Genomic DNA, 24,254 nt, shown 5'->3' with positions numbered 1-24,254 from the left:
ATAACATTATTAAACTATTTTTATACCACAGTGCTTTCACTACAGTGTTTTGCGAAGTGTTTCTGTAGTACGTAAACATCACGAAATTATAAATATACTAATTACTGGTTCAACTTCAGTATTGTGGAAGTTAACTTTCGATAAGCTTTGCACGCAGATACACGTTACTATCTGAGGAATGGTGGCGACATCTGTGGACAGAGTGCGCGAACTACGAACACATTCCGTAGTTCTGTCTCTGATGTCAGTGGTTAGCTATTTGCTGATCAGTCAACGTTTCCAACATGGCCGATGTTAATAGCAGGTTACTATGAGTGCTCTGTATTTGCAGATTTTCTTTGTAGGATATCTCAAACACGGGGAGTGCGTTCACGAGAGGGAAAGCGCGTTACCGGTAGTGATGTGCGGGTGCTAAAAGTGACGTTTCCGTGTGCCGTGGTCTCACTTCAACGACAGTGAATGTAGGCCATGAGAAGTGGGCCAGCTCTCAGTTGGGTCGTTTCGGTGGCGGAGGTGGTGGAGGCGGTGGCGGCGGCCGGTGTTGTTTCTGTGGACTGTGAGCAGCAAAACCAGCTCGAGAAGTGCCACTCGTGCGGCGAGTTCAGATTTAGCGGTGCGAATTCGTCGTATCCGTGCTCACCTCCGGACCAAGGTGCAGTGGGAGCAGACGTGCCTAGAGCCGGTGTGTTTTGGTCGGCGACGGAAACCACGGAGGCTGTTGCGACGGCGTCACAGTGGTGCCGCGGCAGGGCAACAGGAGAGGACGAGGACCACGGGAGCTACGTCGATAATACCATCAGCGAAGACGGTGAGATCGGCGGCAACGGGGACGACGAATGCCTCCGCTATTGACGACGTCCATGGAACGCAGCAAACCGGCGGCGTACTGTAGTAGCAATGGCCGCGAGGACGTGTACACGACGAGCACCGCGCAACAGACCAGCAACAGCAGCAGCCCCGTCAAGCCCGGGGGCGGTCCCACCTCTTACAGCAGCAGCTGCTCGTCGACGCCGCGCAAGGTGGCCAGCTCCACCTCCTCGGGCGCCGATCCGCACTCCTTCTGGACGGCGCTGTACGATTACGACGCCCAGGGCGAGGACGAGCTCAGCCTGCGGAGGGGCGAGCAGGTGGAGGTGCTGTCAAAAGACTTCAAGATCTCGGGTGACGAGGGCTGGTGGACGGGCAAGATCGGCGACAAGGTGGGGATCTTCCCGGCTAACTTCGTCACCAACAACGGCGGCGTGCTAGCGGAGCGCGTCGCCAGCGTCATTGGCGACTCTGTGCAGCCCGTCGAAATCAACTTCTCCGAGCTGGAGCTGGAGGAGGTGATCGGCGTGGGCGGCTTCGGTAAGGTGTACCGCGGCTTCTGGCGCGGCCAGGAGGTCGCCGTCAAAGCGGCGCGCCACGACCCCGACGAGGACATCGCCGTCACGCTGGACAACGTGCGCCAGGAAGCGAAGCTGTTCTGGCTTCTGGAGCACGAAAACATCGTGTCACTGAAGGGCGTGTGCCTGCAGCTGCCCAACCTGTGCCTGGTGATGGAGTACGCGCGGGGCGGCTCTCTCAACAGGGTACTGGCAGGCCGCAAGATCCGCCCCGACGTGCTCGTCGACTGGGCTATCCAGATTGCCCGCGGCATGAACTATCTGCACAACGGCGCTCCCGTCTCCCTCATCCACCGCGACCTCAAGTCCTCTAACGGTGAGTGCCTGTGCTGCCACTTTCTACCCACAACGATTCTTTATTGTTCCGTATCTACTATCTTTGTCGGATTTGAAGTAGTACTGTATTAGCTCTCTGACAAGCCTTGCTGTCGCTTCGTATGGTGTTGACACATTCAGACATTATTGTTCTTCGGCGATTCCTTGGTCAGAACAAATCTAGGCCTTTATAGAGCAAGTAAAAGTAGGCATATACATTTGCCTGACGTGATTAGATTAAATTAGATATAGCCTACTTCTTGTTCTGTAGACCCATACTGAGGAGTCCCTCAAGTATGTTAAACAGATCAAAAAAAGAATACATAAGTAAGTTGTAAAATTGGTGTGCCAATGATCCTTGCACAGAGTGTATGAAATTACTCCCATAGATTAGGAGTAAGCCAGAGAGATCTTTAAAATATTTTCATTTAGGAAGGAAAAACAAACCTGTCACGAAACAAAAAAATCTTTCATATATTGCAGTGCATGTAATTCTTTGGTAGTTGTCACCATCAGTTTACAGTTTTTTACATTAATTACATTATTGCACACTAAAGATGTGCAGATGTCAGTTTTATGTAGTTACTCGCTAGAAGACATTCTGTCATAAATAATACATTTTCAATGTCATAAAAGTATTGTTCTATTCGTGCTTGACGATTATAAAAATACACAAAGAATTTAGCAGGAATTCTGCATTCCCAGATAGCCTATACTAATTTGATATGATTTGTTTACAACTTCTTCCTCATTATGATTACACAGATACTTGCAAAGTTTTGTTGTAAGGGTCTGTGGCTGAAATTTTCATTGTTACAGACTGATTGTAGCATAGGCCCAACTCAAGATCTAGCTAGAGAGAGAGTGAGTGAGAGAGAGAGAGAGAGAGAGAGAGAGAGAGAGAGAGAGACAAGGGGGGGGGGGGGAGTGAGTTCATTGATAGAATTATTGGTCATAAACATTCTATTTCAGTACGGCATATTTTTATTCTTGTTGTGCAATGCTGTGGTACAAAAGAAACTAATTTTTGTGATTACTGTCAGTGAAGCATATATCAAGATTTAAAAACACAAGAAATCACGAAAAAAAAATTTTAAAATCTTTCAAGATGCCTATTTAGATGCTCTACATATTGCCTTTGTTGGCTGCTTTTATAAATACAGTTTTGAACAAAGCTTTTTTTCAGTAGCCATATATTAAGTCTGATGCTGTTTCTTTTAAGGTGTCTGAATCAAAGCCTGGGATATTTTAAATTTTTGACTTGATCACGTCTGCTCTAAACTTCAACTACTACCGTCTCGCATTTTAACTTTACTGCTTTTAAGTTTTCAGTCTAATGAAGTCATGCTTAGAGGTTTCGAAACTTATATAAAAGTATTAAACAATTATTTGCAACTGGTTGGCTGTGTTATTTCTCCACTGAGGTGGTAATGTATTCAATTTCACCACATTAACCCACAATAAGAATCCATAACCTAAGGGAACTGAAATTACTTAAACTATGTTAGAAATTGAACTGTATTATAGAAATTCAAGAGTTGAAAACTCATGGTTATTAGTTACTTATTAATCATATAATTTACCTGATTTATTCCTCAAATGATGTATGATGAGTCAGTTTACAGTGTGTGTAAATATACATGATTTGTTTGTGTATATGACTGCATGCTGGTCTGTCAGTTTACCAAAAGCTACAGAGCCTTAAATTTAATACAAATCAACATATTAGTCACTGTCACTACTCATGTTTTATTTTTTTTTATTTGTTCATATAATAAAAGCTATCCAGAAGAAATGATTTTTTAAAGTATAAATTAAAACAGTTCTCAGCAGGAAAGCCGATATTTTGAGGGAAAACTACAGCATTCCCATACTATTTAACTGTGTCTGCTTTTTTACGATAATTGCATTCATAACTGTAAAAAAGAAAAGAAAAAAAGGGAGCCATCTACTTTCTGTGAGACTCAAGCCCCGTCTTCACTGAATATAGGCCTGTTATCAAGCTGATAAGTTATATACTCCAACTGCACCTTCACATTATACTTATTCACAAATTAAATGTGGAAACTAAAGATGGATGAGGAATTAATGTTCACAGCTGCAATATTGGAATACTACAGCTGTTATTGGCAGTAAAATGAGTTCTGTATGCAGTCACAAAAATCTCTAAATCACCTGCCCAGTCAAGTAAAATATTTTGCAGGTAGTAAATGAAATTCTGAATCCAATCTGAAACCATTTCTTCTGGTTGTCAACTTCTAATCCATAGACAGATATTTATATAAACACAGGTGTCATATGTAGTAGAGCAGGAAAAATGTGTTGTAATAAGCCACTATGGTATGTAATGTTCTGTAAATAGTCAGTGTATAACATAATATTACGCACGTACATACAATCGCGTATACATGTGTTTGTAACGAACTGATCAATAGTTTTTCAGTTATTGAATTTTATAATGAGATACTGTAATCTGTAGCTTGGTTGACATCATTTCACTTCCTGTTAGCTTATGAAATTTTTTGGGATAATGTGGTGAAATTAAAGGCAGCCAGGGTACCCTCTGTTTTGCAAAAGCAAACAATAATTTTATTGTGTAAAGTACTTAACTGCACTTCTTGCTAAGGTCTCCTGAAAGTTTCTTGGAATCATGTAGCCGAGTCATTCCTAGTGAGTGTAGTCCTTATTGTAATCTCAACTAATATTAAGTCAGTTTCAAGTGTACCAGGCCATTTGCAACTACAGTACTAGATACAAATACTTAGGGTTCAAAGTCTCTTTCTATTCATATATTCTGCTGCATAGGTCTTTAATAAGCTTCTTGTAAATATAAGGCAAGAAACTGGAAATCCCTAAAAAGAAAATTAGAAGTATATTTTATCAGACACTTCTTTTCCAAGTTACCTGATTATCTAGATTCAAAGATTAAAAACCCTCTCAGCAAATTGACAGTTAAAGTAGGTTTTTGCTGTAACAGTAAGCAAATAATCGTTTTTCGGTAATTTCCAAGAATGATTGCCTCCCGAAGTCACAGGGTCAAAACGATACATATGGAACGTGCGATCCTAAATTGATCACGCAACTCTGGTGGCGGGCATTACGATCAATTATTTGTGATCGTCATTGTTATCTGTTTTCCGTCATTCCCTTGTTGCTCTGTGTTAAATACCTCCACGAGTTAATGGCAAAAGGGGAATTGTTCCTGTAGCGTACACATCACGTGGACTTTCATAATGACGACAACACCGACAACATATAAGGTAAGCCGTCTCCTTTGTAATTACAAGTATTTTTTTAACGCTCTTCTTTTGTTGTCGCTTTAGTGACCACCGTAAACATACTAATAATGCCCACCACCAGAATCGCATGATTGACTTTTTTAGGATCGCATGTTCCATATGTATCGTTCGGTCCCCTGACTTTGAGAGGCAATCATTCTTGGAAATTACGCATTTTTCTTTGGCAGTTATCATTGTAGTCCTGCAAATATATGCAAGCCATAGCAAACAGCTACTTTAATAACTGAGGAAACAATAGATTTTTTGCATAGTGGCTTCACACTTTGTTCCAGAATTAGTACTGCTGTAGTAATATTTACATTTTTACTTTAAATTGTGCACTTTTTACTCCCACATGCATGTGTGATGTGTACTTCTCGGTCTACAGTTTTTAGAAAATTTGTAACATATTAATTCATTTGTAGGTCATTTGCACGACAGGCTTTTATTAACATATCCTGTGACTAACTCCCTTGTTGGTGGCATTCCAGGGGTTATAAATGGTATGTGTCATGTATGTTAGTACCAGCTCAGGGGACAAAAGAGAGAACTTATAAAAGTTTTGAGTGGAGGTGTAGGAATCAGGTAGGCCTCCGAATCAGGTAGGCCTATAAGAGAATGTAAACAAAACCCAGAATCATCTTACAGTCACTATTGCTATACTGTTAGTCTAGCTGTGAAGCCCTGTCGAGTGTTGGGATATTACTCACAATAAACTAAAAACTTTATGAATAATTATGTTGCGTTTACAGTACTGTAGCTGCAGAAATTTCAGTGCTGGGGTAAAGCTGCAGAAATTTCAGTGCTGAGGTACAGGTTTCACTTTCTTTTTCCAGAGCAAGCAATGTAATTTGTGTTCTCCAGTACCATACTACATTCACAAATTTAAATTACCAGAGTGTGTACTTTTTACCCACAGTTATGCAACAACTGAAGTTAAGGCTGTTTAGCTGTCTTAGTGATGTGGCTGTTTCTGCTTAAGCCATTATTGCTTCTGTTTTTGCACATTGTGCATGATTCCCCATATCCTCAACATTTAGCCTGACGTTACAGTGTATTTAGCAATGTACGTACACGGCGCCCAAATTGAACGGCTGTGACACTTTAATGAATTATAAGTCATTGTGGTCTGTTGTCATTTTGGCAGTATGCCCTCAGGACTGTAGTCCAGTGTAAGTAACCTGTCTTCTACACGACTCTAGCTTCCTATTCTTCTTAGAATTTTCGGTGGTAAGTCGGTCGTAGTTATTAGGACGTATATATCGACCCATATTGTGTCCAAAAACTATTGTTTATGTTTCAATAAATATACTCCTATCACTTGAGAATAGTTATCAATGCTCTTATGTACAGTTAAAATTTGCTAGACTGCAATAAAATGTAATCTTAATAGGTACAGTTTTTGTGGACTGGTGGCATCGACTTTGATAAAAATCTCACTGCCGTTGAAAAAGACTAACAGAGGTGCCCTGGAAGGACAGATGCATAGGTTAAAGTGTAACACATGCACAGTGAAATAACTCAGAATAGTGAAATACCAAACAACGGAAAGTCCAGGTGGGTTGTAACAATCTTATGAAAAGAATAGTTGCTACGCACAATATAGAACAACAAATGCTGAGTTACAGGTAGGCACAATAGAAAGACTGTCAGAAAGTGAGCTGAAATAACAAGCGCAGTCTCCATCTGTTGAGACTGGCAACTCCCCTTTTCATAATATTGTTGAATAGTAAAAAAATATTACTCAGCTTTGGCAGCAGCTGCGTTGACAACAGTTCTCTGAACACAAACTAAATAATGGTCTCTGAAGTAATGTCAGAAGAAAAGTAATATTTCATCTTGACGTACTGTTCGATTCTTTTCACTATTCTGTATCTGCTGAAGACTAACCACCGTCTATCTATCAGCCACTGTTTCTATCGCACAACTCGAAAGCGGAACAAATGTTCTGCATTAACTTCCTAGCGAGACTGACTTACAGCTTACAACTGACAACGTCTGCTCATACCCAGTTACTTAAGTACGCATCCCTCATCCTGGTGGGGCACTGCCCCTCCAGGAGGCACGATCAATTTGTTCGTAGCAATGTTCCTGCTGCGAATGGGCATCCACGGTACTTCTGGTACTCTCGTTGGATATCTCAGTACACCGTAACAGTTACCGTCGAGAAGGCAGAAAAGGTGGAAATTGTAACTCGGAGTGCACTGTAACTGAATAGATACTTACCCTCATTCACAATTTTTCTACTTGACAACTTTTGATTATTTGCACCTTTCGGTGTCACCAGTACTATGCAGAAGTCTATTTGTTACTTATGTTTAGCATGTCATGTAGGAACTATTAAAAATATTGTGTTTTTTAATTAAGAGGGTAGGATGTCAAACGGGCCGACTTGGAGCAGGAGAGGCACCACAGGACATTTTAATTTCCACTGTCTATACTTTACAAGTAAATTCATAAAACTTTCTCAGCATAACCAGGAAGGATTCAGGATTCACACTCGCAGCAGTGGAAGTTCAAAAATATAACAAAATAAATTTTTTTACACGTGATATTTCATCATTTTTTCACTTACTGTTGGCTGCATTTGTTGCTATAGGTACACTTTTCTTCATAAGTAAGAGAGACTGTTCGATGAATTTTGCACGGCATACAAACCGTACTTACAGGTGTATGAAACTCTAGAATCTATTTAATTTATGAAAAAATGAATGAGCTGTTACATTTTAAACTTTATGTTTAGAAAGAAAATCAAATTTTGTAGTTAATTATCTCAGTTTTTACCACAGTTTGTAATAGATCTGGAAAATTCTAGAGTTTCATACACCTGTAAGTATGGTTTGTATGCTGTGCAAGATTCATCAAAGAATCTCGCTTACTTGTGAAGAAAAGTGTACCTATAGCAACAAATACAGCCAATAGTAAGTGGAAAAAATGATGAAATTACACATGTAAAAAAAATTTATTTTGTTATGTTTTTTAACTTCCATTGCTACGAATGTGAATCTCGAATCCTTCCTGGTCGTGCTGACAAAGTTTTATGAATTTATTTGTAAAAGTATAGACAGTAAAAAATAAAATGTCTTGTGGTGCCTCTCCTGCTCCAAGTCGGCCCATTTGACGTCCTACCCCCCCCCCCCCCCCCATAAGTTACTTTGAGAAACTACTGTACAAAAAAATCTAGTGTAATAGGAGGTTGTGGACTCTTTGCAAAAACAAAGAGTAACGTTGCATTTAAAACATTCTAGTACACAAACAAAATTACTGGCAACAAATATGTGGATATACTGAACTTTTCCACGGAATATTAATTTCGGCAAAAGGAAGTTCGTCAATAGAAAATACAAATTTTTGTAACCACTCACATATAATATACTTAACATTACACATTTCAAAGAAATAGGCTTCCATCATCAGGTGCAGTTGTGTCAGTTAATAAGGCACGGACGTGTTGCAGGCTACGATCTCCACAGAAAGGCTGTGCAACAGGTTAACCAAAAATCATGCATACAATACACCCGTGGCATATTGGTGCAAATCCATCTGACGACGAAGTCCTTACCCTCGCAGACATCTAATAGAAACTATAATACACTAAATGTGACTGGTTAAACCAGTTTGTATTTTCAGTCGATACTCGTAATAATCACAGTCAAACGTAACCAAAAATGTTGACATTTGAAATGAAGTTACCAATAGATATATGTTACAGAGGAGGGAGAAGCCTACCTGTTGTGAAAACTACTGTGATAAGTCCTTAATTGATAAATGCCTTAACTGTTCGTGTCACAAATATCACTATGCCCCAGGAAAATGTATAGGAAGAGCTATTGCATCATTTAGGAAAAAAAGGCATGAGACAGTTTTATAATCTTACCTGTTTGTCTCAAAAAGCCTTAAAAGTTCTCTAAAAACATCAAGCCACATATTATTTATTATCAGATTTGTGGCACCTTTTCGTATGAAATGCCCCATTGAGAATTTTTGTATCGGATGTTGGTATTCAAGATATAAGTTGAAGCAAAATCCATGGAGAAGAAATAAAAACTTTGAGGTTCGCCGATGACATTGTAATTCTGTCAGAGACAGCAAAGGACTTGGAAGAGCAGTTGAGCGGAATGGACAGTATCTTCAAAGGAGGATATAAGATGAACGTCAACAAAAGCAAAACGAGGATAATGGAATGTAGTCGAATTAAATTGGATGATGTTGAGGGAATTAGATTAGGAAATGAGACACTTAAAGTAGTAAAGGAGTTTTGCTATTTGGGGAGCAAAATAACTGATGATGGTCGAAGTAGAGAGGATATAAAATGTATACTGGCAATGGCAAGGAAAGCGTTTCTGAAGAAGAGAAATTTGTTAACATCGAGTATAGATTTAAGTGTCAGGAAGTCGTTTGTGAAAGTATTTGTATGGAGTGTAGCCATGTATGGAAGTGAAACATGGACAATAAATAGTTTGGACAAGAAGAGAATAGAAGCTTTCGAAATGTGGTGCTACAGAAGAATGCTGAAGATTAGATGGGTAGATCACATAACTAACGAGGAGGTATTGAATAGAATTAGGGAAAAGAGGAGTTTGTGGCACAACTTGACTAGAAGAAGGGATCGGTTGGTAGGACATGTTCTGAGGCACCAAGGGATCACAAATTTAGCATTGGAGGGCAGCGTGGAGGGTAAGAATCGTAGAGTGAGGCCAAGAGATGAATACACTAAGCATATTCAGAAGGATGTAGGTTGCAATAAGTACTGGGAGATGAAGAAGCTTGCACAGGATAGAGTAGCATGGAGAGCTGCATCAAACCAGTCTCAGGACTGAAGACCACAACAGCAACAAGTTTATATACCGGTTTATTTCTTCTCAAGCCTCCTTTTTTTTAGACCATAATGTCTCCTGTCACATGCTCATTGAGAGAAGACAATTTTTCTGACAGACTACCTCAGGACAACAGAGGAGGCTCATTTTCCTCACTTGTAATTTCATTTCATCCCCCTCTCCCTCATCCAATACTTTTTTGATATTGTATGTGTTGTGCGAATAACAAAAGGTGTAACCCGTGTGCTTCTTAACTGGAATGCATAATTTTCATGCAGGCTTTTGGGTCATGTCTTTCAGTTTTTCCTACAGTCTGTTCTTCAGCATGCATGCAGGCCTGATGTCACTTTTGTAAATAGGAGAGGATTGGGCATAGCTTTGTAGCAGATAAAGAACAACTTTTCTTGCTCTTCACCGGTTGCACAATTACATGGTTTCATAAAAATGTAAAAAGTATAATGCAACCGTTCAATTGGAAAGTTGTATAAAAGGTTGTGCTGTTTTCATTTTCTTTCTTTAATATTTTGCACCGATTTAACTAATGCTTTTGACAGCATAGGATATTGCATGTCTTTGAGTTATAAGTTTGTGCTTTTGTAATGTGCAAATAAAGTGCACGCCTTATACCTAAATATTCCTCCAGTTTGCAAGTGCCATGCATAAACATAAAATTCCTCTTCTGTTTGTCCGGTTCTGTCATTCCGAAGTACGTGTAAGAACTTAAGCCCATTTGAGTGTGTACAGAATATTGCTTCGCAAAGATTTTAAATATAGAATGCTGGAATAAAGTGTTGAGTAATATTGATTACTAATAGTGTGATACTTTGTTATGGCTATTTTATCGCAGTGACTGCATTTAATGTAAAATAATAACAGCTTTACATAAAAAGTATACTTGTCTGTTGGAATGTGAATAGATGATTGAAAAGCAAAAGGATGTGAGTCTGTGAGAAGCAAACATTCCTTTCTCTCCATTAATAATCATTTCCTCTCACAGTCTACTAAAGTAACCTTTGCTTTTCTCCTTATTGATATTCATCGTGATCAGTGATTTAATTTTTTCCCCTTCTGTAACACCTGTGTCTGACTGTATCTCGCCGGCGGGGGTGGCCGATCGGTTCTAGGCGCTACAGTCAGGAAACGCGTCAACCAACATATGTGCAAAGCTTTGGGCTAACGCGAAAGAAGGCTGGAACAGCAACACAGTGTTAGATGCACTAACTCCAACCACTTCAGGTTTATATAAAATTTCTGACACTTAATTCTTCCATTCCTACTCTATTTTGCTTACTTCGTCAAAAACAGTGTGGTAGTCTTTCAAAATAATCCTCTCTGAATATCAGTGTTTTGCATCGCGGCGCTAACTATACAAAGTGAAAATTATTTAAATTGACAAACTCGGGGAGGCTACACGGTACACCGAAACAAATATCTTTCTCTAGAGTCTTACTTTCCTGTGAGGATTTTTAGGCCGGCAGGTGTGGCCGTGCGGTTCTAGGCGCTTCAGTCTGGAACCGCGTAACCGCTACCGTCGCAGGTTCGAATCCTGCCTCGGGCATGGATGTGTGTGATGTCCTTAGGTTAGTTAGGTTTAAGTAGTTCTAAGTTCTAGGGGACTGATGACCTCAGAAGTTAAGTCCCATAGTGCTCGGAGCCATTTTTTTTCTGTATCTCTGATACACTTCTGTGTTATTCACATTAACTATTTCCTATTCACCTGTTGTCCTTCATAGCCCTAATAGTCCAGTCTGCAGGTACTTTATGAGAGGTCCAGATTTTTTTACGAACTTGTAGTATGTCGTATTTTTGTGGTCTGTGCTGTGGAGTCAAAAGTTGCAACCCCGTGTATTCTGCGCTAACTTAGGAGAGCTGAAAAACTGAAAAAGGTTGTCAATTGTTTTCATCTCCTTCGCCCCCCTTACATCCTATGGCACCTGCCACTCTGCACACTCTTTTGTCCATGTTGTGACTCAGTGGACAGTGTTTTTCTGCTTTCCCTGTATGATGTGTAAATCTTTAACACAGTGCCTCTTGAAACACCAAAACACTTTAGCCACCTTGGTTACAGAAGAACCACCATCTGAGTACCAACAAAAAAATGGCTCTGAGCACTATGGGACTCAACTGCTGAGGTCATTAGTCCCCTAGAACTTAGAACTAGTTAAACCTAACTAACCTAAGGACATCACAAACATCCATGCCCGAGGCAGGATTCGAACCTGCGACCGTAGCGGTCTTGCGGTTCCAGACTGCAGCGCCTTTAACCGCACGGCCACTTCGGCCGGCGCTGAGCACCAACAATTTGCCCGTGTTCAAAGTACAGAGAACAGTATTCTGACCAAGACTGACACTTGCAACATTTTCAAGGCATTTCACAGGCTTGGCCACCATCTGCATTTACAGTCAAGCTTGCACTTTTCACTGTGTCTCCATAGTTTTGCCCAACCCTCATAGATGTTACACACTGACTGGAATGTAGCTTTTGTAGTTGTACTCCATCGAACGTTACGTAGAAGTCATTTAGCTATACACAGATGCTGCATGTCTAGTGAATAGATGCATTGGAAAGTGTGCAATCTCAAATTTGAACAATTCTCTCGGGTCATCATCAGGTAGCTTGGCAGTGCAAACTCATTGGAAGAGAGTGAAAGTATCGACTGTGCCTTTTGTGTCTGCAACTTTCAGCATATTTGAAACTGAGACTACAGTAACAACATTAATTTTTCGTTTCAACTTCACGTCGTCGACATTTTCTCGTCGCGTAAACTTCATGTAATCGGTGTCAGTTCATAGAGATACGAAACAGTTAACTGCTGTGATATCTTTTGTTTGTGCCGTAAGTGACATATCTGTAGTCTTGGAACAATGGATGCTTGGAGAATTATGTAGTCGCCTTCTCAGTATGACGACCACCTCTGGTAAAACAGAACAGCATCATATGTACATGATGTTTAGAAGTTCCTCAGCATATCCCAGTGAACGCCTCCTTTTGTTCTCACAAGGAATCGCTTGAGTGCTAGGTCGCAAAGGCCAATAATGTTTATGGCATTCGGTGCCCCACGTACTGTATACCATGCAAATTAAAATATTAAGTGCTAATGATAACGGGCCGGGACGGGAGGCAACCAATGGTGAGCACAACATGAGACTACAAAACTTAGTTAAACCGCTTAGTCGACGAGTAACTCGCAACAGGTTTACGAACGGCAGAAATAGCATTCACCATCACTTGAAATGAGCCCATTACTAATTAATGTGTACAAGTTGTGGTAGCACGTGACCTGAAAAGCAAGATATTACAGATTTTCACCCGGCATCCATGCAAAAACGTTGTAACTCTAACGAGAGTAGCACACTTTTGTGGGTTACAAAGTTTTTACCACTGATATTATTTAAGGGGGATAGGACGTCAAACGGGCCGACTTGGAGCAGGAGAGGCACCACAGGACATTTTAATTTCCACTGTCTATGCTTTTACAAGTAAATTCATAAAACTTTGTCAGCATGACCAAGAAGGATTCAGAATTCACACTCATAGCAGTGGAAGTTCGAAAACATAACGAAGTAATTCTTTTTTACATGTAAAATTTCATCATTTTTTTCACTTACTGATGGCAGCATTTGTTGCTATAGGTTCACTTTTCTTCATAAGTAAGAGAGATGGTTCGAAGAAATTTTGCACAGCATACAAACCATACTTAAAGGTGTATGAAACTCTATAATTTTCCAAATCCATTAAAAACTGTAGTAAAAATTGAGGTAATTAACTACAAAATTTGTGTTTTTTCTAAACATGAAGTTTAAAATACAACAGATCATTCGTTTTTTCATAAATTAAATAAATTCTGGAGTTTCATACACCTGTAAGTATGGTACGTATACTATCCAAAATTCATCGAAGAATCTCTAACTTATGAAGAAAAGTGTACCTATAGCAACAAATGCAGCCATTAGTAAGTGAAAAAATGATGAAATTTCACACGTAAAAAAATTATTTTGTCATGTTTTCGAACTTCCACTGCAATGAATGTGAATCCTGAATCCTTCCTGGTGATGCTGACAAAGTTTTATGAGATTATTTGTAAAAGTATACACACTGGAAATTAAAATGTCCTGTGATGCCTCCCCTGCTCCAAGTCGGCCTGTTTGACGTCCTATCCCCCTTAACCTCTAATACTGTTTATTGGTTTTATTCTGATTAGGCGTAAATACAATTTGCATTATATAATGTCGGAACTCCTGGGTGTTTGATTGAAGGTGGAAATATTGTTACAAAAGAAGGGTTTGCAGTGATAAACGTTCACATTTCAATTTCACAAGAATATAACGAAACACAATCGATACTGCACACGCAGTTTAGACGAAACATTATTAATAGTTGCCACTGTGTAACACGATTATTCACGGCACACAAGACGTATTGTTGCAAAGGTACGTTTTGCGTGACCGACCATGACACTGTCACTTTATCTTTAGGTTCTCATAAAACTGTCGGTATTTTTCAGGAATATATCTACACATGTCGAGCAGATTAGCTTTCTTTTCCGCAGAGACTGGCAGTGGCTCACCATAAAGTCTAGGTAGGTCATTCAAGCTAAACACCACCGGTAGAACTGTTATACTATTTTTACCCCTGGAGCGTTTTGCTTAAGTTTGCTGAGTACCAAGGCTGCAGGTAATTACGGCTCTTGTGGCACTGAAGTACTGTTGGGGAGTCTGAAGATATCTTCATCCAGACATAATCCGTTATTCTGCATTTTGGATATTTGCGGACGTGCTTTTCAGTGCCGCTTAAGTCAATAAAATCGTCCTGCTCCATGTAACAAATCAGAAAAGAGTTGTTTAGTCGTGCAGTAGCTGTTACCTGAACCCATTCAAACGGTTCAAACACAGAGTACTTATTTCTCTCAATTTATGGGAAATCCCTGTCACAAGGCAAAAAGCTTTGTCCTGTGATAAACTTTTGCTCCACAGAGGTGAAATACTTCACGTTTAGAAAATATTGATACAAATCAATCGTTTTCCAGTTATTGTTCTGTCCTGTACATAGATGTGACCACACCACTAAAGTTCTTTCTTCACACGGGTTTAGTACTGAAAATGTAGATGTTACGTACTTTGAAAGGCACGAAGTAATTTCCGCTGATCCCCGCTTAGCAATAGTTTCAGGCCATACATACATTCACACCTTATTGTCGCCAACGTTATGTATTGCCTGATTGTAGGTTGACAGCCGACGATGATTGAAAACCGCAGAATGGGTAAGGTTAGGACAATACAGCACCTGTTGGAGGCCTGTGCATATCACAACATAGGTTTCGTTTGCTTTAGCTTTTCTGTATCCTTCTCCAGCATTGAATACGCTGCTTCCGCATGTAAATGGTGCAGTTTGCTTTCTTCGTCGATATTCTTCCTCTGTGTTTCATTTTTACTGTTAACTAACTGCAGGAACAGTCTGTCACAATACCCACATGAATCCGAACGTGGTACTCCAAAGCGAAAATTATATTGTCCCCTGAAAATATCTCTGTAAGCTCTTTCACTGCACTGTATTGTCGGATTATCTTCTTTAAAGAGTCGGCAAAGTTTGGAAATATTCAAATCGGATCTCAGGCCGAGCTTTCATTCTTATGTCTTGAGTAGTGGCTTTCTTGTTTTGGTAGCTTCTCAATGTGGTTTCTTATCACGTCCTTCAAGCTGTCCTGCAGCTTATTTGGACGAATCACATGCTTACCCCTTCTAACGGCACGCCACATTTCATCTTCCATTGCAGCATTTGCACACGTCTAGCTGTAATCCTATATACCATGCACAACGTTTTTTGATATACCTGAATTTTTTCTGCTCCTCTTCTTAAAAAGTACTTGGATGTGCAGTGTCTGCGCGAAATAGTCTCCTCAGTCTGCCTACGTTTGAAGCCAAATGTCTGGTTTGTGCATTATAGTCTAAAGCGTAGCATTCTTGAAACAGCTGTCTGTTGTCCTCCATTTTTAGTGTTTTACATTGGTATCTACATTTGCAGGTAGCAATCTATAAAGGGAGCACGACGTAATGATAAGTATAGTTAACCACACTAATGTCAAAGGTAAAGGCTATGACAACGCATTACAATATAATGTTTGCGAATAACGTATGGAATCTCCCATTTCACAGAAATATTGTGTTAGATTGGTATACAACGTTTATGCACCCACCTGTTCAGCAGGGATTTTCCCAGGTACTGGTTTGCTATTGTGGGCCAAATATGGTTGCCCCGAATTCCGTTACAGCGTTCCTTCTCCATGTTTACAATGTTTCTGCATCCGAGCGCCTCGCGACGAATAGGAAACAAACGAAAAATGGCGTTTAATGTACATGTTTGCCAACATAACTTTATACACGCCTTACTCTTGGCACATATAACGTTTATACGTGACAAACCGGTTTCTTAGAAAAGTGAGGGTTACAACGTTCTTGCCGGCATGTATTGGCTGGCCCTGAGCACTATGGGACTTGACATCTATGGTCATCAGTCCCCGAGAACTTAGATCTACTTAAACCTAACTAACCTAAGGACATCACACAACACCCAGTCATCACGAGGCAGAGAAAATCCCTGACCCCGCCGGGAATCGAACCCGGACGTGGGAAGCGAGAACGCTACCGCACGACCACGAGCTGCGGACCGGCAGGTATTCAATTGTAGCGTGTAACATGGCGGTGTGTAACGTAACTACGTAAGTGCGTGAGAAAACGGAAAACACGAATTCGAAGAGGTCGCCCACACATGGAAGCACCATTTCCTTCAGCATGAGAATGCCAGACAGCACACGAGCTCTGAGACATCTGCAACAATCAGACGCCTTGGGTTCATTGTCATCGATTTTCTTTCATACTGTTCCGACTTGGCACCATCAGATTTTTCATCTGTTTCTAAAGCGATGCAGGAGGAGATGAAGTTGACTCCTCCAATAAAGTTGAAACATTCTACAGTAACGGTACCAACAAAGTGCTCTGTCGTCGAGAGAAATGTTTTCGTTTCCAGGGAGTCACTTTTGAGATATATGTGTGGACATGAAGAATAAATATGTACGATGGCGTCCTGAAAAGTAAGGTCTCCGAATTTTTTATGTAAAAACCGTCAAAGGTTTTTAAATAAAACTAACTTTATTAGCATTTTACATCTTTATTCTTCATGTCTCCATATTTATTTCTCCAAATAGTCACTCTGGCGACGAACACATTTCTCCCAACGAGTGACTAGTTCGTTGATATCATTTTAGTTTATTGACGAAGCCACAACCTCACCTTTTTGTCGACTAAACTTACCAGGTTCTCAGCGTCGTTTGTGATAACTTGGGCCGATTCGAAGTAGACAAACTCATTAATTTCACCAATTGTTGTCCGAAGTCTGTATGTTCGGGTGACAAGATCGGCTCATTGCGACCGCACAGGTACTGGTGTACTGATTTGAACAGATCGGCCGTGTTGGGCGAGGTCGGGACCTTGAGCTTCTAAGTCTTATAAGTGTAGAAGAAATGGAAGATGGGCAGTCCGTAAGGTCCCGTTGTGGGAATGCAGGTTTACTTTCGCATCCGTCACGGTACATGGCAATTTCAACCAATTCCCGAGAGTAGTGTAGCGTGGCGCACGAACGGTTTAGCTTGAGCCAGAGACCAGTGCCCGTGACGTCAGAGAGGGAAGCCCCACAACAGTGACCGATTCGACTCTGTGAACCGTTCGCAGGCAGGGCAAGTCTAGCCAGCACTAAGCGTGGACGTCGTTGAATTTGAGTTGTTGGGTTTGACTGGACCAACGTACAAAAATAAACAAACTGTTAGTGTGTGGCAAAGGAACTTTCTCTTAGCGACATAGATAGGGTTCTGCCTACAACTTCTAGTGCTTTAATATAGTTTTCATGCAAGATCCTTGGCATAGGCCAGAGCCCTGTGACTGATGGCTGCTTAGTCCGGCGAGAGGACTCACCCATCTGTGATGCTTGTGGCGTGCAGATCACGATGTAGACTGTGTTATATATTCGGGCAAGAGGGTAGCAGCTCATTTGTGTACGGATTTGCCCTCTCTGTTTTAGATGACAGTGACAAGAATGTGGCATGTCTTCTAAGTTTTGTGTAATGTCCTACTTCATTCCTCATATTATAGGGCGGTGTTTTTAATGTTTCACAAGCGTGGCTGCCTCATCCGTGAATCTGTTTTAGTTTTCCTCGTGTCTTACTTGATTTTGCTTAACAGTTTTAGAATATTTGAACAATTTTAAAACTTGTGTGCCTGAATTTCTTGCATTTTAGCTGTTCTTCTGTAATGTTTATAGTTTATTGTGTGGGTATGTGTGGGCATGGATGTAAAACATACCAGTTTTGCTGTTGGGGGAGGGGGGGTTGCCTTTTTTAATTTTCTCTATTATGTCTCCTGTGTTTTTGAGGCTTCTGTTTGTGTTTGACTATGTTTTCTAGTTTAGGGAATAAATAAGTAAATAAATAAGAAAAAAATGTTTTGCATCAAGGCTGATCACAAGTCTCATATTGTTTTATTTTTCTATGCAAACACGGACAAAATGTACGAGTTCCGTGATCAAGTTATTGTAATCCAAGTAATCTGGCGAGCATTAGTCCATGTAGGGAGTGTGGCAAACGGAGGTTTCGATCGGTACGTGAAGTGTGCACGAATAACTCAAGTGTTTAGGGCGACCGCCCGCGAGAAGCGAGAAATCAGAGTTCAATTCCAGGTCCGGCACAACTTTTCATGCGCCGTTAATATATATATATATATATATATAATTCAGCTGATGAGAAAGAATTCACAATCAGCGCATACATTTAGTAATTGTCTGCTACTGTTGTTAAGAACTGCGTGAGCGTCGGATTGATCCTGAGGGAATGTACTCGTGCTTCTGAGGGCCGAGAAATCCATAGCAGAAACGGCCGAGGGAAAAGGAACATTTCTGCTAGAAAAATGTCGACGCAAGATCCTACTGGGGACGCGAGAAAGACGATGAATTCATTAGATGCTGCCGTCAGACAGGAAAGGCGTGAACAGGCACAAGTTTAGTAATTCTTTTCGGGAAAAGCACAGTAAAATTTGATTCAGAGTAAACAAGTGAGATATGTATCTATTGTGCTGATTAAAATAAAAATATACGAATCACCACATCATCCTCGTTGCGTAAGTTCACGGTGTCTTTAGTGACTTGCCTGATGTACAGGGTGAGCACAAAGTCTTGCCCTGATTATAATAATTTATAACAGAATAACCGTTTGACATAATAAGTTACATTTGAAGCCGTTACACATGTTAGTGTTACTAGTTGTGACCAATAGGTGGCGCTAGTGCTCCACAACACCGACGCTGTCTGTTACTTCACGTTAGTTGCTGGCGAAATGGAGGAAGCGCACCACATGTGTGCTTCTGGCTTCTCATGGACGCAGCCCTCCTGACGTTAAATCAGTAAATCGATGGTATGTAAAGTTTAACGAAACAGGTAGCGTGTAAGATCGTCTCGAAGTGGCAGGCCTCGTGTGAGTGATGCAGCTGTTGATAGTGTTAGGCAATCGTTTCAGCGGAGCCCGTCTATATCAACTCGTCAAGCATCACGTGAACTTTAAATACCGCAAGCAAGTGTGGTGAAGATTCTTCATGAAAGGCTTAGGTTGCATGCTTACAAAGTGCAAATCGTGCAGGCCTTGCAACCGAATGATTTGCTGACACGTGCTGTATTTGCAACTGAGAGTCTCAACAGGATTGATGGCGCTAACGATTACTTAAATAGCATATGCTTTACCGATTAATCCACTTTTCATGTCAGTGGAATGGTAAATAGGCATAATGTCCCTATATGGGGTTCAGAGTCTCCACATGCTACTGTACAGTTACAGCGAGACGGCGGGAAAGTGGATGTTTGGTGCGCCCTCATCTATAACAAGGTTTTTGGGCCGTTTTTCTTCGCGGAAAAATCCATTACCGCTAACATTTACTGAGACGTTTTGCAACAGATGCAGCAAGATGGAGCACCCCCCACCGCTGAGCTTTAATAGTGCGTGATTTCCTGGACGAAACATTTCCGGATCGGTGGATTGGAAGGAACGATCCAACACCCTGGCCACCCCGCTTTCCAGACATTATACGCCCCTTGAATTTTTTTCTGGGGATATATCAAGGGCAGTGTCTTCGTCACACCAGTTGCTGATGTCGACGAACTGAAGGCTAGGATACAAGCTGCTGTGGGTACTGTGACAGAACACACGTTACGAAACACCTGGCGGGAACTGCAATACCGCCTCGACATTCTCCGTGCTACCAAGGGAGCACACGGTGAGGTTTACTAACGTAAGTGACACTAACCTAAGTAACTGCATCAAATGTAAATTATTATCTCAAACGGTTATTCTGTAATAAATTGTTATAATCAGGGCAAGACTTTGTACTCACCCTGTATAACTGTTACGAGACCTCAGATGATAAATAAAAATTGTTTACCCGAAATTACGTAATGTGACCCTAACAAACTGTTCAAATGGTTCAAATGGCTCTGAGCACTATGGGACTCAACTGCTGTGGTCATCAGTCCCCTAGAACTTAGAACTACTTAAACCTAACTAACCTAAGGACATCACACACATCCATGCCCGAGGCAGGATTCGAACCTGCGACCGTAGCAGTCGCACGGTTCCGGACTGCGCGCCTAGAACCGCGAGACCACCGCGGCCGGCTAACAAACTGTATAACAAATTTTATGAAATCCACTGTGACGGGTCGTATGCATATTTCATATTTTATCGACATTATGTTCGATATGTTTACTTTATTCAAATACTTGAAGTGTTTAGCATAAGTGACCATTCCAGAAGGCTGTCAAGAACGAACTGTACTCTGTACATTGTTAAAATTCTTAAAACGATCCTGAGAATAATCCAGCTTACCAACCATAAAGGCGCTTCTTTCACGGAACGTAGCCAGTCTTGTTGAACCACTCTCGTAATTTAGTAATGGCCGTATCTCGATGTATTTACTTCTTTACACAGACGAAAAAGTGCTAACTCATTTATAAAGCAAAGAGATATTTGAAGTTGTATCGTACACAGGAGTTCGATTCTTCGAAGAATTGAGGGTTTGTATTGTTGTATTGTATTGAACTGGGGACCTAGAAACGACGGAGAGGCTTCGTCCCCGCCGTAGCCCTCAGTGGCTCCCAACCGCACAACAGGCTACAGCAGTCCACTCATCCCACCGCCGCCCCGCCCCGCACCGAACCCAGGGTTACTGTTCGGTTCGTCCCCCAGTGGACCCCCTCCCCCCGGGAACGTCTCACACCAGACGAGTGTAACCCCAAATGTTTGCGTGGTAGAGAATTATGGTGTACGCGTACGCGGAGACTGTTCGCGGAGCAATCGCCGGCATAGTGTAACTGAGGTTGAAAAAGGGGAACCAAGGGAACCAGCCCGCATTCGCCGAGGCAGATGGAAAACCGCCTTAAAAACCATCCACAGGCTGGCCGGCACACCGGACCTCCACACTAATCCGCCGGGCGGATTCGTGCCGGGGACCGGCACGCCTTCCCGCCCGGAAAGCAGTGCGTTAGACAGCACGTCTAACCGGGCGGGCCATTGAAGGTTTACTTGTTGCTAGAGAAAGGAATCTGCAAGACGGTGCTTACATCACGCGGTGCTTCCATTCGCTGCCATGTATTTCTCAAAACTGATTGGCAACTTTCGTGGTAATAAAGTAAATATAGTTTGGCTGGGATGTCTCACGCGGTGGGTTCTGCCGAAAGTCCGAAAAGGTGCTCTTCGTCCCCACTCGGTGGCCCCTTTGCTTGCAGATTTGTCAGTGTTGTGCCGCATGTTTATTTGTAGAGTGTGGGCGAGTGCAATGAATCCGTGTATAGTGTGCTGTTACGTTTGTGATTGATGATGATGTTGGAGTGTATCTGTTAGGTGTAGGTCACGGTAATAGGTGTGTGTATAGTGTAATAGTGTGTTTGTGTTGGAGACGGTGAGAGGAGGGAGAGGTTGAAACCCGCTGTCGGCGCACAGCCTGCTCCTTTCGCCGAATTTAACGTCCCCGTCCGACGGACGGATCACCACGACAGCGTCCCCATTTCATGAGACACTGCGGAGAGTTTTGGAATTTACTCAAAGACACCCGGTGCAAAGACGTGTTATCAGGAACTGTACGCCACCAGCCTTCCTCTCCTTGCCGCCAAATACTGCAAGCGAAAATTTTCCACCACCAGGGTACGAACCGTCTTACCTCCGAGTTCTACATCTACATCCATACTCCGCAAGCCACCAGACGGTGTGTGGCGGAGGGTACCTTGAGTACCTCTATCGGTTCTCCCTTCTATTCCAGTCTCGTATTGTTAGTCGAAAGAAGGATTGTCGGTATGCCTCTTTGTGGGCTCTAATCTCTCTGATTTTATCCTCATGGTCTCTTCGCGAGATATACGTAGGAGGGAGCAATATACTGCTCGACTCCTCGGTGAAGGTATTTTCTCGAAACTTCAACAAAAGCCCGTACCAAGCTACTGAGCGTCTCTCCTGCAGAGTCTTCCACTGGAGTTTATCTACACTCCTGGAAATGGAAAAAAGAACACATTGACACCGGTGTGTCAGACCCACCATACTTGCTCCGGACACTGCGAGAGGGCTGTACAAGCAATGATCACACGCACGGCACAGCGGACACACCAGGAACCGCGGTGTTGGCCGTCGAATGGCGCTAGCTGCGCAGCATTTGTGCACCGCCGCCGTCAGTGTCAGCCAGTTTGCCGTGGCATACGGAGCTCCATCGCAGTCTTTAACACTGGTAGCATGCCGCGACAGCGTGGACGTGAACCGTATGTGCAGTTGACGGACTTTGAGCGAGGGCGTATAGTGGGCATGCGGGAGGCCGGGTGGACGTACCGCCTAATTGCTCAACACGTGGGGCGTGAGGTCTCCACAGTACATCGATGTTGTCGCCAGTGGTCGGCGGAAGGTGCACGTGCCCGTCGACCTGGGACCGGACCGCAGCGACGCACGGATGCACGCCAAGACCGTAGGATCCTACGCAGTGCCGTAGGGGACCGCACCGCCACTTCCCAGCAAATTAGGGACACTGTTGCTCCTGGGGTATCGGCGAGGACCATTCGCAACCGTCTCCATGAAGCTGGGCTACGGTCCCGCACACCGTTAGGCCGTCTTCCGCTCACGCCCCAACATCGTGCAGCCCGCCTCCAGTGGTGTCGCGACAGGCGCGAATGGAGGGACGAATGGAGACGTGTCGTCTTCAGCGATGAGAGTCGCTTCTGCCTTGGTGCCAATGATGGTCGTACGCGTGTTTGGCACCGTGCAGGTGAGCGCCACAATCAGGACTGCATACGACCGAGGCACACAGGGCCAACACCCGGCATCATGGTGTGGGGAGCGATCTCCTACACTGGCCGTACACCACTGGTGATCGTCGAGGGGACACTGAATAGTGCACGGTACATCCAAACCGTCATCGAACCCATCGTTCTACCATTCCTAGACCGGCAAGGGAACTTGCTGTTCCAACAGGACAATGCACGTCCGCATGTATCCCGTGCCACCCAACGTGCTCTAGAAGGTGTAAGTCAACTACCCTGGCCAGCAAGATCTCCGGATCTGTCCCCCATTGAGCATGTTTGGGACTGGATGAAGCGTCGTCTCACGCGGTCTGCACGTCCAGCACGAACGCTGGTCCAACTGAGGCGCCAGGTGGAAATGGCATGGCAAGCCGTTCCACAGGACTACATCCAGCATCTCTACGATCGTCTCCATGGGAGAATAGCAGCCTGCATTGCTGCGAAAGGTGGATATACACTGTACTAGTGCCGACATTGTGCATGCTCTGTTGCCTGTGTCTATGTGCCTGTGGTTCTGTCAGTGTGATCATGTGATGTATCTGACCCCAGGATTGTGTCAATAAAGTTTCCCCTTCCTGGGACAATGAATTCACGGTGTTCTTATTTCAATTTCCAGGAGTGTATCATCTCCGTAACGCTTTCGCGATTACTAAATGATCATGTAACGAAGCGCGCTGCTCTCCGTTGGATCTTCTCTACCTCTTCTATCAACCCTATCTGGTACGGATCCCACACTGCTCAGCAGTATTCAAGCAGTGGGCGAACAAGCGTACTGTAACCTACTTCCTTTGTTTTCGGATTGCATTTCCTTAGGATTCTTCCAATGAATCTCAGTCTGGCATCTGCTTTACCGACGATCAACTTTATATGATCATTCCATTTTAAATCACTCCTAATGCGTACTCCCAGATAATTTATGGAATTAACTGCTTCCAGTTGGTGACGTGCTATTTTGTAGCTAAATGATAAGGGATCTATCTTTCTATGTATTCGCAGCACATTACACTTGTCTACATTGAGATTCAATTGCCATTCCGTGCACCATGCATCAATTCGCTGCAGATCCTCCTGCATTTCAGTACAATTTTCCATTGTT

General features: G+C 42.5%; 1 protein-coding gene across 1 annotated transcript in view; it reads left to right on the top strand.

The window, feature by feature from the left end:
* Positions 1 to 285: 285 nt before the first annotated feature.
* Positions 286 to 24,254, top strand: part of LOC126210657 (mitogen-activated protein kinase kinase kinase 10-like) — a 696,141-nt gene continuing 672,172 nt past the window's right edge. Inside the window, exon 1 of the mRNA XM_049939988.1 lies at positions 286 to 1,701. Coding sequence (XP_049795945.1) covers positions 837 to 1,701 — 865 coding nt within the window. The 5' untranslated portion in view covers positions 286 to 836. The remainder of the gene's footprint in view (positions 1,702 to 24,254) is intronic.

This window comes from Schistocerca nitens, chromosome 10 (assembly GCF_023898315.1).
Source record: "Schistocerca nitens isolate TAMUIC-IGC-003100 chromosome 10, iqSchNite1.1, whole genome shotgun sequence".
Taxonomy (NCBI): Eukaryota; Metazoa; Arthropoda; class Insecta; order Orthoptera; family Acrididae; genus Schistocerca; species Schistocerca nitens.
The sequence above is the reverse complement of the archived record's forward strand: the minus strand, read 5'-3'. Positions and strand labels throughout refer to the sequence as shown.